Source organism: Gadus macrocephalus, chromosome 14 (assembly GCF_031168955.1).
Source record: "Gadus macrocephalus chromosome 14, ASM3116895v1".
In the NCBI taxonomy this organism is placed as follows: Eukaryota; Metazoa; Chordata; class Actinopteri; order Gadiformes; family Gadidae; genus Gadus; species Gadus macrocephalus.
In genome coordinates, this window is record NC_082395.1 from 13,362,333 (window position 1) to 13,378,059 (window position 15,727).

General features: G+C 44.5%; 3 protein-coding genes across 5 annotated transcripts; 1 reads left to right on the forward strand and 2 right to left on the reverse strand.

Moving 5' to 3' along the window:
* The first annotated feature begins 86 nt into the window (after positions 1-86).
* On the forward strand, positions 87-2,750 carry trappc2l (trafficking protein particle complex subunit 2L). Its single transcript, XM_060072382.1, has 5 exons — positions 87-244; positions 828-1,000; positions 1,856-1,943; positions 2,324-2,403; positions 2,597-2,750. The coding sequence occupies exons 1-5, from the start codon at positions 212-214 to the stop codon at positions 2,640-2,642; spliced, it is 420 nt and encodes a 139-aa protein (XP_059928365.1). The 5' UTR covers positions 87-211; the 3' UTR covers positions 2,643-2,750.
* Positions 2,751-2,791: 41 nt separating this feature from the next.
* Positions 2,792-6,109, reverse strand: pabpn1l (PABPN1 like, cytoplasmic). Of its 3 annotated transcripts, none has more exons than XM_060072374.1 (6): positions 5,744-6,109; positions 5,184-5,307; positions 4,591-4,658; positions 4,280-4,518; positions 4,099-4,186; positions 2,792-3,784 (listed from the first exon to the last, which is right to left on the reverse strand). In XM_060072374.1, exons 1-6 carry the CDS (start codon positions 5,819-5,821, stop codon positions 3,458-3,460), a joined length of 924 nt encoding a protein of 307 aa, XP_059928357.1. In that variant the 5' UTR covers positions 5,822-6,109; the 3' UTR covers positions 2,792-3,457. The 3 variants fall into 3 exon arrangements, with proteins under 3 accessions (XP_059928357.1, XP_059928359.1, XP_059928358.1); XM_060072376.1 differs by having other exon boundaries at positions 4,412-4,518; positions 5,184-5,304; positions 5,744-6,108; XM_060072375.1 differs by having other exon boundaries at positions 4,412-4,518; positions 5,744-6,106.
* Positions 6,110-6,496: 387 nt separating this feature from the next.
* On the reverse strand, positions 6,497-15,697 carry cbfa2t3 (CBFA2/RUNX1 partner transcriptional co-repressor 3; the record flags this gene model as incomplete). Its single annotated transcript, XM_060072026.1, is given in 6 exon segments — positions 6,497-11,786; positions 12,175-12,365; positions 14,350-14,403; positions 15,100-15,168; positions 15,402-15,573; positions 15,575-15,697. Coding segments are annotated over 6 exon segments (972 nt in total), but the record flags the coding sequence as incomplete, so codon positions are not given.
* Positions 15,698-15,727: the final 30 nt, after the last annotated feature.

The following is a 15,727-nucleotide window of genomic DNA, read 5'->3' on the forward strand; positions in this document are numbered from 1 at the left end:
AAAGCACTTTTGCGCAACACTTGCGCAAACTAAATGAACCATTTGTTATTATATCCCTGAATAACTTTTAATTGTACGATTATTTACTCAGCAATTACCATAGAACAAATAAAAAAATGTATAAGCATTAAACGTAAAACGTAAAACTGTTTTCCTTGTTGACGTCAAGACACACGGTCACGTGACAGCGTCTGACAGAAAAGAAGACAACATGGCGGTGTGCATAGCAGTGATCGCAAAGGAGGTAACATTAATCTGTAATAACGTATTTCTTTGTAATTTGTGCATACTTTTAGAGGGGTTGTGTTTCTGTTTTGAAACGTCAGCTTTTTAGCTTATTACCACTTTGAAAAAGCTAACAGATCCAAAGAGGTTCAAGGTACAACAATGCGATTGAGTTGATGTTGCTTCATAATGTGTGATTTGGTGGACGCCATCGAACGACCTTTTTATGATACTCCGAGTGCATACAAGATTCTTAGTATGGAGTTGGGCCCACTAGTGACTCGAACTCCTAACCCTGACAGTGATAATACCATGCTCTTCCAGTATAGCAGGACAGAACTTGAAAGCTTTAAGCATTTCAGAATTTCTAATCCTTAAACCAAACCAGTTTGCCCAATATGATACTATCATTATTTAGCGTATTCTAGTGGCCCAAGTGTTAAAAATGGTAGAGGCTGGGAAATACTTATATTTATTTATCAGCAGCAATAAACTATTTTCTCGTTGTAATTAAAAGCAAAGTCTAAGTCTTTAAACGTTCTACTAGAACCTGCTTGCATATCCTTGGTTTGGAATCCCTATTCTCGCTGTGTCGTTCTCAGAACTACCCGCTGTACATCCGGAGTGTCCCTACACAGAATGAGTTGAAGTTCCACTACACGGTCCACACCTCTTTGGACGTTGTGGAGGAGAAGATCTCAGCAGCAGGCAAGGCCATGGCTGACCAGAGAGAGCTGTACTTGGGGCTCCTTTACCCCACCGAAGACTACAAAGTGTATCCTTCATTTCTCAATTAGGGCTGCCGATTGGTTGGTCCTTTCCCCCAAATTCTCATTTGTCAGACAATCACTGTTGTTTCTTTCTAAAGGAAAAAGTGCTTCTTAATGCATTATTTTGGGGGTGGGAGGGACAAATGCAGACAGATTTTTTACTAATTGTAATTTACTAACACATTTTTTCAGTGATTTTACACAACTTTGAACCCAACTTCAAAGTTGTGAAGACTGCTAGTTGTAACTTGATGAACATTTAGTCTTCTCCAAACTAATCACAAGACACACCACAGGCTGGAATATGAACATATTAGACTTGTTGGACTGAGTGGATCTGAAATTAATGTATACAAGTTATCTAACGATAACTTGTATATTAATTTTGAATATCTTTTTCACCCATCAACCAATCTATTGGTTGTAGAGTTGGTACAACAGTAGACTAAGATTTGTTCTATTGGTAATATGGGTGGCTACAGTCCTAGTCTCAATCACCAGATGGGTATAGTAGTTATGATATCCCTTTTTAGTAATATCCCTAATATCAATGGTAGTCTGTATGCATCCTTGAGCAAGATGCCGGAACCCCTTTGAATTGACTGTAAACCGCTTTGGATAAAAAGATCTGCTAAATCATCGCAATAACGGCTTTATCCAAAGCGACCTAGTGATCGCTGATTCATGTCATTAAGGGGCTACGTTTCATGCTAAAGAATGTCAATATGTAGACGGATCAAGCCCAGTAGCCTTTGGCTTGAAGCCAAACACTCTAGCCATTATACCCTACACCCCCCCTAATTATGGGGGTGAGTTGTGTGTACATCATACCTACATCGTTGTGTTTTAACACTGATCAGATATGGCTATGTGACTAACTCCAAGGTGAAGTTTGTCATCGTTGTCGACTCCTCCAATACATCATTACGGGACAATGAGATCCGAAGTGTAAGTCATCTCGCTCTCTCTAGGTCAGCCAAAATCATAAGTTGTAGAAGAGATTTCCATTAGAAATACACCCTTGTTGCTTGCTACTAATACCTACCTCCTTCATCCACTCAATCAATACCCTGTACGTCTTCCAAGTAAAACAACAAATTTGACATACTTTTTGATCCCGTCCTAACCCCCCCCCAAAAAAAAAACGTGCAGTGGTACCATCAAAGAAGCTGTGCTTTATACTAAGACAAAACATATAAATATAAATGTTGATCATACTCCAAATGTCCAGGAATACCCATTTTAATAAAAAATATGCCCACAAACCTATCAAATCTGTAAACTAATCTATATTTTGATTAATCTGTTGTGGATATTTATTTTTCCAGATGTTCAGGAAACTACACAACTCCTTCACAGATGTGATGTGCAACCCTTTCTACAACCCTGGAGATCCCGTCCAGTCCAAGTAAGTTATACAGACTAAGCATCTGTAACTCAATGAAGGCTGTATCAACACTAATTGCCTAGGTAAAGAAAAAAAGTTAAGGCCGAATTCTGAAGATAAATTTAGGTTTTCAAATAGGGATACAATACACAAGTGACTGTTGGGTACATTAGTGTACCCAGATGGTAATCGACCCATCTGATCTTTTCTCCAGGGTGTTTGAAGGCATGGTATCTGGAATGATGGTACAAGTCAGCTGAAGCCTCCCCGCATCCAACGTCTACTGTACATAATGTCCCTACATTAAGATTCACATCCTTGTGTCCGTGTGAAAATGTATTGTTAAATAAAGGAAAGCATTTATATACACTAATGCATGTGTGAATCCTTCCAATGTCTTATACAAGAGTCAAGATAAATAGATTATTTTTATTTATGATTTTCACTTATGAAACGTAATCTGGTAAATTATAAACACATGAGAAAATTATATACAATATAAATTACAACACGGTCAACAATACATTCGCAGCAAACGTAAAAAGACACGAAATGGCGCCGTGATTTTCACATGCGCTTGCGGTTGCAGCCATCGACATGCTTGCAACTCAAAACCACTGCAGAGGACGTCCTGACTGACATGGCAGAGCCAGGCCCTCGCTAGGTGCTTGCATCATGCATAGCGCCGAGAGTAAAACACAAAGCTGGAGGTTAGCACTATGGAACAGATTGGTCTGGCTCACCGTCCCGTAGCCAGCCACCAGACGGACCCCAAGCCCATGGGTTCCCTTCCTCGGGCCTACGGCACAGGACATTAAAAAGGTCAACATGACCCCTGTGGTCACTTGTCCAGTAGGTGGGGTGGGAATGAATGATTAACCCCACATTTTATCTGTGCGTTCCGCCCCTCATGACGCAAGACCTCCTGTAACCCGGCCACCACTGGAATGAAGACAGTTCATAAAAAACAAAAAAAAGTCACTGAAGTTTTTGAATGCTCCACATTTCTGCGACTTCCCGCCACAGTAGCCCCAAAGTAGCACTAATGCTAACCCTAGCACCTATAAATCTAATGCTAGCGCTGCTGGGGGTAGTGGTGGCCGCTTGGCCCTGGGCCACCCTCCTCCGATGGCGGGGTGATGAGGAGGAGGCAAGGGTAGCGTTTGGAGGTTTGTTCACGGTACTCCGGGGGTCCCCACTGCCGCTTCCCTGCGGGGGGGCCTCCATAGTAAGGGTGGGGCACAGGGTGGGGGGGCCGGGCCGACTGGTAGCGGAAGCGACCCTGGAAGCCGTTGTGGTAGCGCGGGGGGCGAGGCCCGCGCCCTCTGGAGCGACCACCACCACGGGGCCCGCCGCGGTCTGTGGTGCTTATGCCTGGCATGTTGGTCCGTTTGGGCATCACCTGCGGGCCAGACCAACAGAACATCAAACACCTCACTGCAGCACGAAGGTAGGAGCTAAGGAATGAGCTTGTAGCGTTAATGTTGGAAATAGGCACCTTCTACTGCAGCCATGCAAACATTTTAAGCGAGGCAGATTTTTACAGCATACCCAAGGGACTTTATTATTAGCCATTTATTTATTGCCGTACAAAATTGTCAGTGACTTAAAAGCACTTAAGGAAAGATAATGTCTACTTAAAGTTATAAAGAACCATGCGGAAACCATTGAAATGCAGTTAATATCAAATCATTGCCCAAAGTAAACGCCACCCACCTTGAGCACCCTGCCCCGGAACAGAGTCTCGTCCAGACCGATGGCGCTCTGCACCGAATCTCTGTCCGAGAACTCGATGTAGGCAAAGCTGTGGCGGCGGAAAAAGAGCCCAGAAGAACTTACAGGCCTTGTACTGTAGCATTGATATGAACGTTTAACGTGCGCATGCCACTTGCAATACCAAACGGGTGTTCCAGGCAGTGATAAATTAGCGACAAGGGTAAGATGGTTGTGGGTGGTGGAGGCCTGGACGGGTGTGGTTAGGGTTGACGAGGGTAGGGGGAGATGATGGGATGGTAGAGGATAGACCCACCCCTTTGGGTGTCCAGAGAAGCGGTCGCATAGTATGGTGACCCTATTGACAGGCCCACAGCCATTGAAGTGGATCTCCAGCTCGTCTGCTGTTGCGCCATAGTCCACCTGGGAAACAAAAACACGTTAAAAATAAACAAACTACAGTCCTAAAGATATAAGGTCTTAGGCAGGGCTTACATTTCCTACGTAGACAGACCGGTTGTCCGCGTCGATCCTCTCCTCGTGGGTCATGTTGTAGAAGAGCCCTGACCGCGGGGAACCACACATAGACACAGATAAACCATCCTACCTTTTGGACTACAAAAAAGGGGGCCAAATGAACACTGGCTTCCCGTCAATTGGTAACTTTATTTTCTTAAAAGAAACGACAAATATGATTCCTGAAAGAAATTTAAGAACTAATAGGTGTAAAATATGCAAAGGCACGTGGGAGGGGGGGTAGTTTCCCTTTGGTGCACCTAGCTGGTTGAGGGTGGGCAGAGTTTAACACCCTTATTAAATAATTGTCGGAACATGTGGGAGCCGCTTTTGATCCCTAGCGATGCGACACAGGTGTTGGCCAAATGATGGACGCTCGAGCAACCTCACCTGACTCCAGGCGACTTGTCTTAGCATACCTGACAGAAACGTGCTAAAACGGTTCCATAAAACTGTATCGACGTCTATGCATACAGAACAGTTAACGATTCTTTGAAAAGACTCATTCCTGAACACATGCAACTCTTAAGTTGTTATGTGTGCGACCAGACACCCTTTCCCTGCCGTCTTACCGGGCTGGGGGCTGCCGGAAAGCAGCTGCATCTCTGCGGACTCGCAGTGCTCCTCCTCTCTCATCCTCTCAGCCTCTTCTTCCATCTCCAGCTCCAGCACCCGGGCCTTGATGGCTGCCAGCTCCTGACACACACGGTAACGCAATCGTAGACATAAACTAAAGCGATTTCAATGCAATAACCGAATCCGTCTCAACCCGTCATTGATGAGGCAGCGTGTCCCAATACTAGTATCTGCGTATAATGCCTGACGAGAAATATTCTGTCATAACGACACGCGCTTCCCCATGGTTCCAGTGTGGAAATGCGGAATGCTACAGCTGGACCAAAAAGACCACATCCAGGATGCAGTGCGCAGGCGCTTCTTGTGCCCTTTAACAGAATACTTTTTGTCCTCGTCGCAACGTGCAGCACAAAATGTATCAAAAAACGCCTTCTTAGAATGCATGAATTTTTTTAAACAATGTTTAGTATTTATTATGCATTAGTTTAACTCGGCATAGAGATGTAACGACAAAAGTGACGCCAACCTCGAAAATCCCATTGAATAATAGACCTACCGGGTCCTCGTTAAAATATCCCCCGCCATCCACGCCATCCAGGTAATCGAACGTGTCGTTGTTTTCCATCATCATCATTATCACAGTTCCAACATGACAGCTGTCCAAACAACCTCTCTGCAACACCGCTTTTTGCTCAATCCTCTCCAAACAAAAATAAAAGTTTTTGGATTTTTCAGCAAAAGACTTGTACGCTTGTCACATTCCGCAGCAGACCAGCCCTCTGATCATCTTGCGAGAGCCAACTTATAAAAAAAGAGCTCGAGATAAATAATGGACGATGAGGAAGTATGCTAAACTCATCAATAACTGAACGGTGCTGCTGATTAGAATCACCTTTGGACAATGCACATCCAATGATACTGCTGATTGGTCGATTTAAACCCGGTGGGGACATTTAGGTGACTTCTTCACGACAGTTAAAAAGAGCATAGAATTTATGATAACTTGCTATAAAAGATAACTTTCACATAGGCTAAAGGAAGACAATGTCATACATATGCCAAGTTTAACGGTAAAATATTATATTAATTGCTTTGCATTGATCATTTGTCTATGTAGATATTTTCAGGCCGAGCTGATGTGTGGAAGGTTGTGATGTAGCCTAGATATCGATTTTGAACACAGAGATATTAGATATTACACTTTTAGTTAAGCCTTGATTATCAAAAAGAAGTTCAGGTTGGGTTGGGTTTTCAATATGTTTTCATTAGGCTGTTGCATATAGATCTATATAAAATGACCAGACAAGGGCATGGTTAATATTTGATTTTATATTTTAATTACACAGTTACATTGTTCATCACAGACATAAACCTGAATGTTTTACAGCTTCACACATCCAACGGAGCCAACAGTTAAAGAGCGCTACGAGCCACAGGGAGGAAAGCATGCAAGAAATAAATAATAAAAATCAGATTTTAATTATCTGGCACAGTTCACTTGATCTAAAAATAGTAACAGGACCCTCAAAGAGAACGAAAATCGTTGAAGCGCCAAACTTTCCTAAAGAAACATTATTAATTTTTTCTGTAATAATGTATTGCACAATACAGTTTATAATGCTTCCTACACTCAGAAAACCCGGAGTTTCCTATTAACGTGGTGTGAAGGTAGAAACAGGGCCGCCCGGAGCCATGGCTTTTAGGAAGCGCTGTTCTTCAGGTGCTTTCCTGACACCATATTGAGATCCATACAGCGTGGGATCCTTACTTTACAGGAGACATGGCGCCACTGCACCTTAGAAGCGCTCAGAGTTCATTATCTATACATAAGTTCGGGAAATCAGTCAGTATGTCACACATGCGTTTTGCCCTTATGTACTGTATATTAGAAAAATCTATATTGAACAAATAAATAATGATTTGAAACCCTTTCGGATGGATTTCACAACAGAGCCGTCATTATATTCTCACCATCTGAAGTATTTTCACAAAATGAGGGAGAAAGAAATACAACATGACATAGTTTACCCAGCACAAATCTGGTTAGCTTGGTAATCAGGTAATCAAGTGGTCAAACAGGATTAAACCTGAGGGCAGGGACAGATACTGAACGATATAAAGACTGATAGGTGCACTTTCTACTGTGTTTGCCGTCTGACCTCAATGTATGTGTCTGAATGCTTAACCATCACACGGAAGCCATGGATAAACAAATAAAAGAATAATGAGAGGAAGAAGGTATTTTAGCTTTTGGTTGGATTTTGGTCATTTGTAAGTGGTCATTCATTTTGGCATGGTTTGGTTGACATGTGGGCAGAGTCTCCTAAGACAGGGATGTGTACACGAGCGATGGGATAGTGAAAGGAATTGTCATGGTTTCAGGCTGTAGGCGCACTCTGTAGGTCGCTACCACCTCTTTTTGTTTGGCTATCATTTACACACATCTACTGTTCGACTGTTTACAGGGTGTTTCATTAAAGCTCTAGCGTTTTCAAGTAGTCTTGTACATAGACAGAGAAAAGAGAAAAAACGAAAGTTCATTCACACAAAATCACACTCAAAATGCATTCACTATTTCTCTGCAGAGCCTCGTCATGTAAGAACACCCCACACTGGGAGCTAAACAAAGAGAGATGGTACTCTTCGTTTTTCCCTTTAGTATTAGTTTGAATACTTCCCCCAGTATCTACGACACAAGCAGTTTGATTGCCTTGGTTAATCAAAAACTGGGTCTACCCCGGAATGTTCTTCCCCCATGAGCTCTGAGTGTGAGTGTGTATTCCAGACACTTTGGTTATTTGGCATAGACATAAACATCTATCCTCATTATTTCTGGTCTGACAATTCACATCACATCAAAATTGAGCTGTCAATAGCAATGCAGTGGTACTTTGGTCTGTGCTTGTATTGGTTTTGGACGGTAAATGTTATTGTGGACATTTGGTTAATGGGTAATGCGCATACAAACACAAAAATATATACGTAGCATATGCTATATCGAGAGTGTATTCCAAGACCAAAACCTGTTTTGTGGGTCGATAATAAAAAATAGCAGAGATTGTGACATTTGATAACTAATGACAATTCCTTTCAAACGCTTCGGAAAACCCTGTTCCGATTAATCCGGGTTTTGCTTGTCCCCAGTTTTAGCGTATGTCCACCCATCTGTGTGTCCAGCCCCGCTTCAGACATCCAACCCAGGGAGGGCCGCGCTGGGCCTGCTGTCTGGCCACGGGAGGTAGCTAGTGGTATGGGACTATGGAGGAGCGGCTTCTCAGAGTAGTGGTTTCATCAAACCCAAAGGGACACAAACACAGTGACAAATGATGGCTAATGGTCAAATCAAACCAAACACAAAGACACACACAGTACACCTATATGAGGATCCTTCCTTGCAACTGGATGTGAATGTTGGTGAAAATTAAGGCGAGGGTGCAGTCACATAGAGGGATATCATGACTCCAGCTTTAACCTCAAACCGCAAATTTGTATGTTGAGGAATTTCTTGAAACTAGTATGGTTGGTTGATTGATTGGACTGTTGTGATGTTGTGGTGAGTTTTGTCAGCCGATAGATATTTTTTCACGGTGCCTTCTTACCAGGTTCTCGCGCAAAATAGCCAGGCCTGAGCAGACTGGTGGCATCGCGTGTCATCGCCCCGCACCCGTTTGCACTTTTCTAGTTGAGCTTACAATTTTGTCAATGGAAGGGCATTCAATTAGCAAATGAAATTCCCCACAAGTCCGTATGGTCGCCAATACTCACAGAATTTAGATTGTCAAATAATATGGCCAGATGCAATGCACACTACGCGCTCATTTGCATAAAGTTAACTGAAGTTAAACTTTAGCTCCGCCCCCTCATTTCGCTTCAAGCCTTTCCACAATCCTTTACCCAATGTGATATCATGTCCAATTCAAAGTGAATGTGAGGCATGGCCAATTGAACATCATGTTTGTTTGCACCGGGCGTTGCACGATAGTTTTTTTTGGTGGTATTATAGTGTGGATAATGCAATTTTTCAAGGTTGTTATTCAATCAAGCTTTTGTCATGTAATCTGTCATCTACTGTATCCATTCTTGATTAGACTATAAAGGGCAACGTCGTTCACTTAAGATTTCCCAGGGAGCAACTTTTACACCTTCCTACAACCTTATAATAAAAAATAAAAAAAAGGGAAAATGCTTACACAAAAGAAAAATGCTGAATTTGAAAAGGAAATAAAATCTGAAATGTGAGAAAATCATTAAAGGTTTCTGATATTTGGCAAACACATTTTTTGGACCTCTTTAAATACTATGTACATTCACATGAAGTAACTGATGTTGCTTTAAATATATTTATATGTATCTATATTATATGATACCCTATGGGCAGTTGCTGAGGTACCATTCAGTAGCTGAATTAGTTTCATATTGCACCTCTGTCCTCTCATCCTCTTACAATGCGAGCAATACAAAATATTCTACAAGAGGAGGAATTTCATCTCATTAATATAGATACAACAAATCAAACAATAAGTACGTGAGGCTTTCCTTTCATGAAAGAGTCTTCTTGATCTGCTTTCACAGCTGAGCCCGAACCAAACAAATAAAATAAATGATAAGAAAAATAAAAGAAAGTGAACAAAATGAATCGTCTCTCTGGAGTCAAAAGACGGCAGCGCTGGTGAACGTCAGCGACACAAGACATTGAGCAAAAAATGTAATGAGAAAAGTGAGGGAGAATATCTACACAAAGGATTGATCCCTTTCCACCCAACTGCTCAGAGGCGCGGTCCAAAGCTGGGGTTAGGGGTCGGGGTTGTATGACACGGGAGGTAGGAGGACTATAGAGGAGAACCAAGTCAGTCGCTTACTTTTACATGCTTTGGTAAAAGTGGGAGAGAATGAAAGATCTCCCTTTTCAGCGTAGCATTATATAAAAGAAAATGTCAGTCAACTTATAAACAAGAGGTTCCAATTTTCCATCTTCCACTCTTTGCAACGCTTCCTTTGACAAAAGGGTTTGTTTTTAGGTTTTTGGGAAGCTCCTTGTTCTCCGCCTTGTGACTTCGACAGAGCAGCCTCTTCATTACTATCTTTTCATTTGGATTGTGTTTTAAAAAAAAAAAATCAGCATCACAAACACTGCAGCCGACCAGCCTGCAGCCATCTTCACGCCAATGTTGTCTGTGTTCTCCAGCACTGCCGTACTGTCCAAGTAGGTCAGACACAGTGCGACTCTGATTACAGGACTCCAGCACCGGCTCTCCTATGCTGGCCGGTCAGCAGAGGACGTGCGGTTGACGTTTGGTTTTAAAGATGAGTGCTCCTCCTTTGTCCTTATTTTTCACTTTGGCAGTGTAATACAAAGTTTGGATCATCGTTATTATTATTATTCTTTCTTTTTTTTTCATTATATTTGAAATCATTTGGGTTCACCGTGGTGTGGAGAGGTCTGGTGTCGATTCTTGGCTCACTAGCAAGGTAGTTGATAGCTTAAAAATAATTTATTATCATCGGCAATATCGCTACTAGTTTTCCTTCAGAATATTTGGAGTTTTCTTCACCGAGATCCCTTAAAGCCAAAGAAAGACATTTCAGATCGATATTTAGTCGAGTCTCTGTTGAACCTAAAACCATTTCAAAGACTGTCTCTTACTTATCTCCTTACAGATGCCATACAGGAAGTGCCAACACTAAGAGGGGAATAAATAGCTAGTGCACATGTTGGTTTCGGCCTCTCTGACACACATTCTCTGGTGCTGAATTAAAGGGCTGTTCTGTCCAAGCGCTTCTTGATGTTGGCTGAACTGTGAGGAAGAGTGTTCCCTGCGCCAGGCTATGGTCTCACTATTATCTTCATGATATTTTACATAAAGACTCATATCATCTGCAAACCAGATGAGGTGAGAGAGAGCGAGCAGTCTGTGGCGAGAGCTGTAGGGGTCAGCATGTGTGTGAGGACTCGTAATGCTTTGAAGCTTGAGATAAGCGACGGAGGACGAATCTTGGACCAGACAAATGTTCTCAACAGAGCTCTCTCCAAGAGAAAGGGGAGGAAGGAGTCGGAGGCGCGGGGAGGGACTAGTAGTGAATTGAGAGGGCTAGAGGGGGCTGTGGGTTCCTCTGTTTGGTTTTCTATGGAGTGTGGGCACTGTAGCAGCCGTTTCGAGAGGGGCACACAATGTGGGGGTCAGCAGGGATGGTGGTCAAGGTGAGGGGGGGGGGGGGGGGGGGCGCGTAGCTCGGTGTCAGCGTGAGGCGGCGTCGAGCAGTGCGGGGGTCGCGGGGGTCGTGGATCGCGAGGCGCCGCTGGAGCTGCTCTCTTTGGGGCTGAGGGAGACGGACGACAAGGCGCCCTGACCCACCAGAGAGAGGGTGCCCTGGGGGGCGCTCTCACCGTGGGAGGGGGGCGCTCCGGGGTTGGCTGAGGTGGCGGAGGAGGAGGGGGTGCCCAGCGGCACAGCGCTGCTTCCCGGGAGGCCCTGCAGGCCCTTGCCACACACGTGGTGGTGCTTCTCCCAGTCCTTGTGCTGGCAGAAGGAGCCGCAGTAGCGCGCGGTGTTACAGCCGCTACACGTCTCGCTGGCCTTGCGCCCACAGTTCCAGCAGCTCTGGAGGGACAGTGGGGGGAAAGAGGCAGGGCTTTGGTAAAGACATGGCTCCCTGCTGCCAGAATGCTGCCCCGGAGAACCCCCCAATCAGGGGAGAGGAGTTTAGTGTTGCTACCGGCGTTGTTGTATGTTTGTGCAAATGTGGTTTTGTATGTCGGAATGTTTGTTTGTGTGCATGTTGTGTTTTCAATATGCCCGTGTGAGTGTGTCTATGTCGCATGATGTATTTGTGATTGAATATGACATTTGATATTTTGAGAATATATGCGTGTCTTCGTCTGTGTGTGTGTGTGTGTCTTTGGGTTTTGTGTTTGTCGGCATGCATGTTTTTGTGTGTATGTGTGTGTGTTTTTGTATGTCTGTATGTATGTCTGTGTGTGGTGCTCACTTCACTGGAGTCCTCCTGCTGGTTGATGACGGTCAGAGCGTCCTCGGAGGCTTGTCTCTTTGCCTCTGCAAGGGCTCGCTCCATCTTAGACCGCTCCGCTGTGATCATATCGTGGGCCTTTCTCTCTGCGTCCGATACCGCCTTCTGGAGCTCAGATACCGCCTGCCGCTTCACCTCATTCACTGCTTCCTCTGGAGGGTGGAGCGAGAGAGCGAGAGAGAGAGAGAGAGAGAGAGAGAGAGAGAGAGAGAGAGAGAGAGAGAGAGAGAGAGAGAGAGAGAGAGTGAGAGAGAGAGAGAGAGAGAGAGAGAGAGAGAGAGAGAGAGAGAGAGAGAGAGAGAGAGAGAGAGAGAGAGAGAGAGAGAGAGAGAGAGAGAGAGAGAGAGAGAGAGAGAGAGAGAGAGAGAGAGAGAGAGAGAGAGAGAGAGAGAGAGAGAGAGAATATATAAGTAGAAAGATGGAGGAGTAAAGGGGGGGGTGAAGAAACGAAGGAGTAAAAGATAGAGAAAGAGACGGGTTAGTTGCTGACATTATTCAGCGTGTCTAAGCACTCATGATGTTCCACTTCCCACTTCTTAACAGATGTACATCATCCAACATGCAGGCCCTTCTGTCTGATTGAGATAGCAGACTTTAAACATTCATTCACACATCCAGTCACACTCCCTCCTCAAAGCCGACAATAGCACATGTCTCCTAATCGCTGCTTCCTCCAATTTTGGATCTTCGCCAATGTTCTGGGATTTCTGGCTTTCATCACTCATAACTGAGTATTAATGAAGTTTGGTGATTTTAAAGACTAACTGTGGCACCCAAAGTTTCAAATCAACATTAACAGAGCGAGTTACATTTAGAATTAGTTCTGTTACATGAATAGGTATTATTATTATTTTTGAGTCAGAGCCATACTTACCACATATATAATAATATATATATATAACACTATATGGCCAACTGAGAAGAAAATAACAACACATTTAAACAACTTAGTATTTTTTGGCTCAGGAATGATGACAGAACCTGTCTTATTGTCTCATTCTGATTTCTCTTCCTCAACAATTCCAGCAGTGTGTGTGTGTGTGTGTGCGTGTGCGTGTGTGTGTGTGTGTGTGTGTGTGTGTGTGTGTGTGTGTGTGCGTGTGTGTGAGTGTGCGTGTGCGTGTGCGTGTGCGTGTGTGAGTGTGCGCAAAACAACACACACACACACACACACACACACACACACACACACACACACACACAGCTCAGTACGTTTCCTCATTCTGTCTTCACCTTCACCCTTCATTTCCTCCTCCCCCTCAGTCTCCCCTCTTTCTCTCTCCCTCTCTCTACCCTTCTGTACTTTCCCCCCCCTCTGTCTCTCCCTCTCCTCTTGTCTCCTATTCTATCTCCCGTCTCTCTCTCTCTCTCATTGTCTTTCTCCCCCTCTGTCCCCTTCTCCCCCCTCTCTCTTCCCTCCCATCCTCTCTCTGTCCTCTCCCCCTGTGTCCCCCTTACCCCGCCCCTCCTATCTCCGGTCTCCCTCTGTCCTCTCCTTACTGATCAGGATTAACGTGTGCCTCAACGATTGGTTTGCAAATTTAATTAATTCTTATCAAGGAGACGCAGCAGCAGATGCTGGGGCAATTAGTGCTTAATGGAAAACACGGGGGCAGCGATATTACTGTTTTAACTCTGCTGGGGAGGGCTCCCATGCTCTGTTCACTGCTTTATTATGAAGCACTGTGGTCTAACTATAGGAGCCACAGCAAAGAGAACACGACTCGCTTTAATTACACACAGAGAAGCTCCAGAACCGGCCCTGACCGGGCCATCTGCAGATAGAGACGACACTCACACGTTTTAACACAAAAATATAAACACATACTCACACAGCCAAATTAGCATATGCTAAGTACACCCATGCTAATATAAGCTACCACACACCCACATGCTTATGCACACACATAGTAAAATATGAACACAACAAATACAAACTAACACCTCTCTCTTTCTCTCTCTCTCTCTCTCTCTCTCTCTCTCTCTCTCTCTCTCTCTCCTCTCTCTCTCTCTCTCTCTCTCTCTCTCTCTCTCTCTCTCTCTCTCTCTCTCTCTCTCTCTCTCTCTCTCTCTCTCCCCCTCTCTCTCTCCCCCTGTGTGAGGGGTGAGAGTGGTAAGGCGATGTGTGTAACTCACCCTGTTTGTGCTGGAGATGTTTCAGTGCCGGGGAGAGTGGGATGCTTGTCGTACCTGCAGGAAAACATAACTGCAATTAAAAGAGTGCAAATGCAGTAAAACAGCAGCGGTAGAAACTGAGTAGTACTGAACCCTCCTAGCACTAGGGCCTGGGGGAGGACGAGGAGGAGGGTCGGGTCATGCCTGCTGAGAGACATCTGGTCGGCCTTGTGCTTTGTACCGTCGTACAGGCAGGTTCTTAAACTTGTTCCTCTAGGGGTCCGAATGAGAATTTCCGTGTGTCCGTGGGACGCAAGCGCACACTCAGAGAGTTTTGTGTGTTGGAAGGCAAAGATTCTCCTCCAACGATCCTTAACTGCCACTTTCAGACCAAACCAAGTCGGTAAAATGCAATTTTCCTCAACAAGCGTCACTGGATCTTTCAGTAAAAAAATTCAGTAACACTTCATAAACTAATATTGTAAATATATTTAGTGTGTTATAATATAGCATATGGTTTTGTATAAGGCTCTCCCAACCTGATTCAGTTGAATAATTACAAAATATTATTACACTTAACTTAATATGATGGGTATAAAGAAAAGAAAGAACTGAACTGGTTGTTAACTAAACCAGTGTGAACTGATTCGCTGCTGTGGGGGACTGAATGCACTGCCACACTGGGGTGGGTCTGGGACGGGGATCAGAACGATGGGGCAGTTGGTGTCTGTTTCTATCTGTGTGTTTGTGTGTGTGTGTGTGTGTTCCTACCAGATTTCCTCCAGATTTCCTCCGGCAGGTAACCCGACACAGGTCTGTGGAGGAAGTCTCGGTGGATCTCTGAAATAAGCATTCAGTATACACTAAGTCCTACATTACACACATGCTAACACGCAGACACACACACACACACAGGCACACATTCATCATGCAGAATGATCACACGTTGAACGCTTGCACACAAACAAACACACACTACTAGTGCCCAGCAGCTTCTCGTCATACAACCACAGCTACTGCTGTGCAGTACATGTGTATGGAGAGGTTGTGTGCGAGTGTGTGTGCGAGTGTACCTATGGCAGTTTGCGCATCGCCGCTGTTAGCTGTGTTCAAGTTGGGATGAGGTAGAGGAGGGTGAGGAAGGGTAGGAGGGCGGTGCTGTCCGTTGCTCCCACCTTTTTTCATCTCTTCCACGTCGCTATAGCGACGGATCCAGTGGTTCATCTCCTCACGGTCCGCCTCCTGGGCAACGCCGCAGGACGGTCAGTGACCGCCGCGTCTTCTCCACCATATCCATGATGCAGTTCAACAGCTGCAGGAGGAGACGGAGAGGGGCAGATGAGTCGATTAAGGAGCAGAACAAGACAAAGTCAGATGGAACAGGACAGAAGATCAAAGG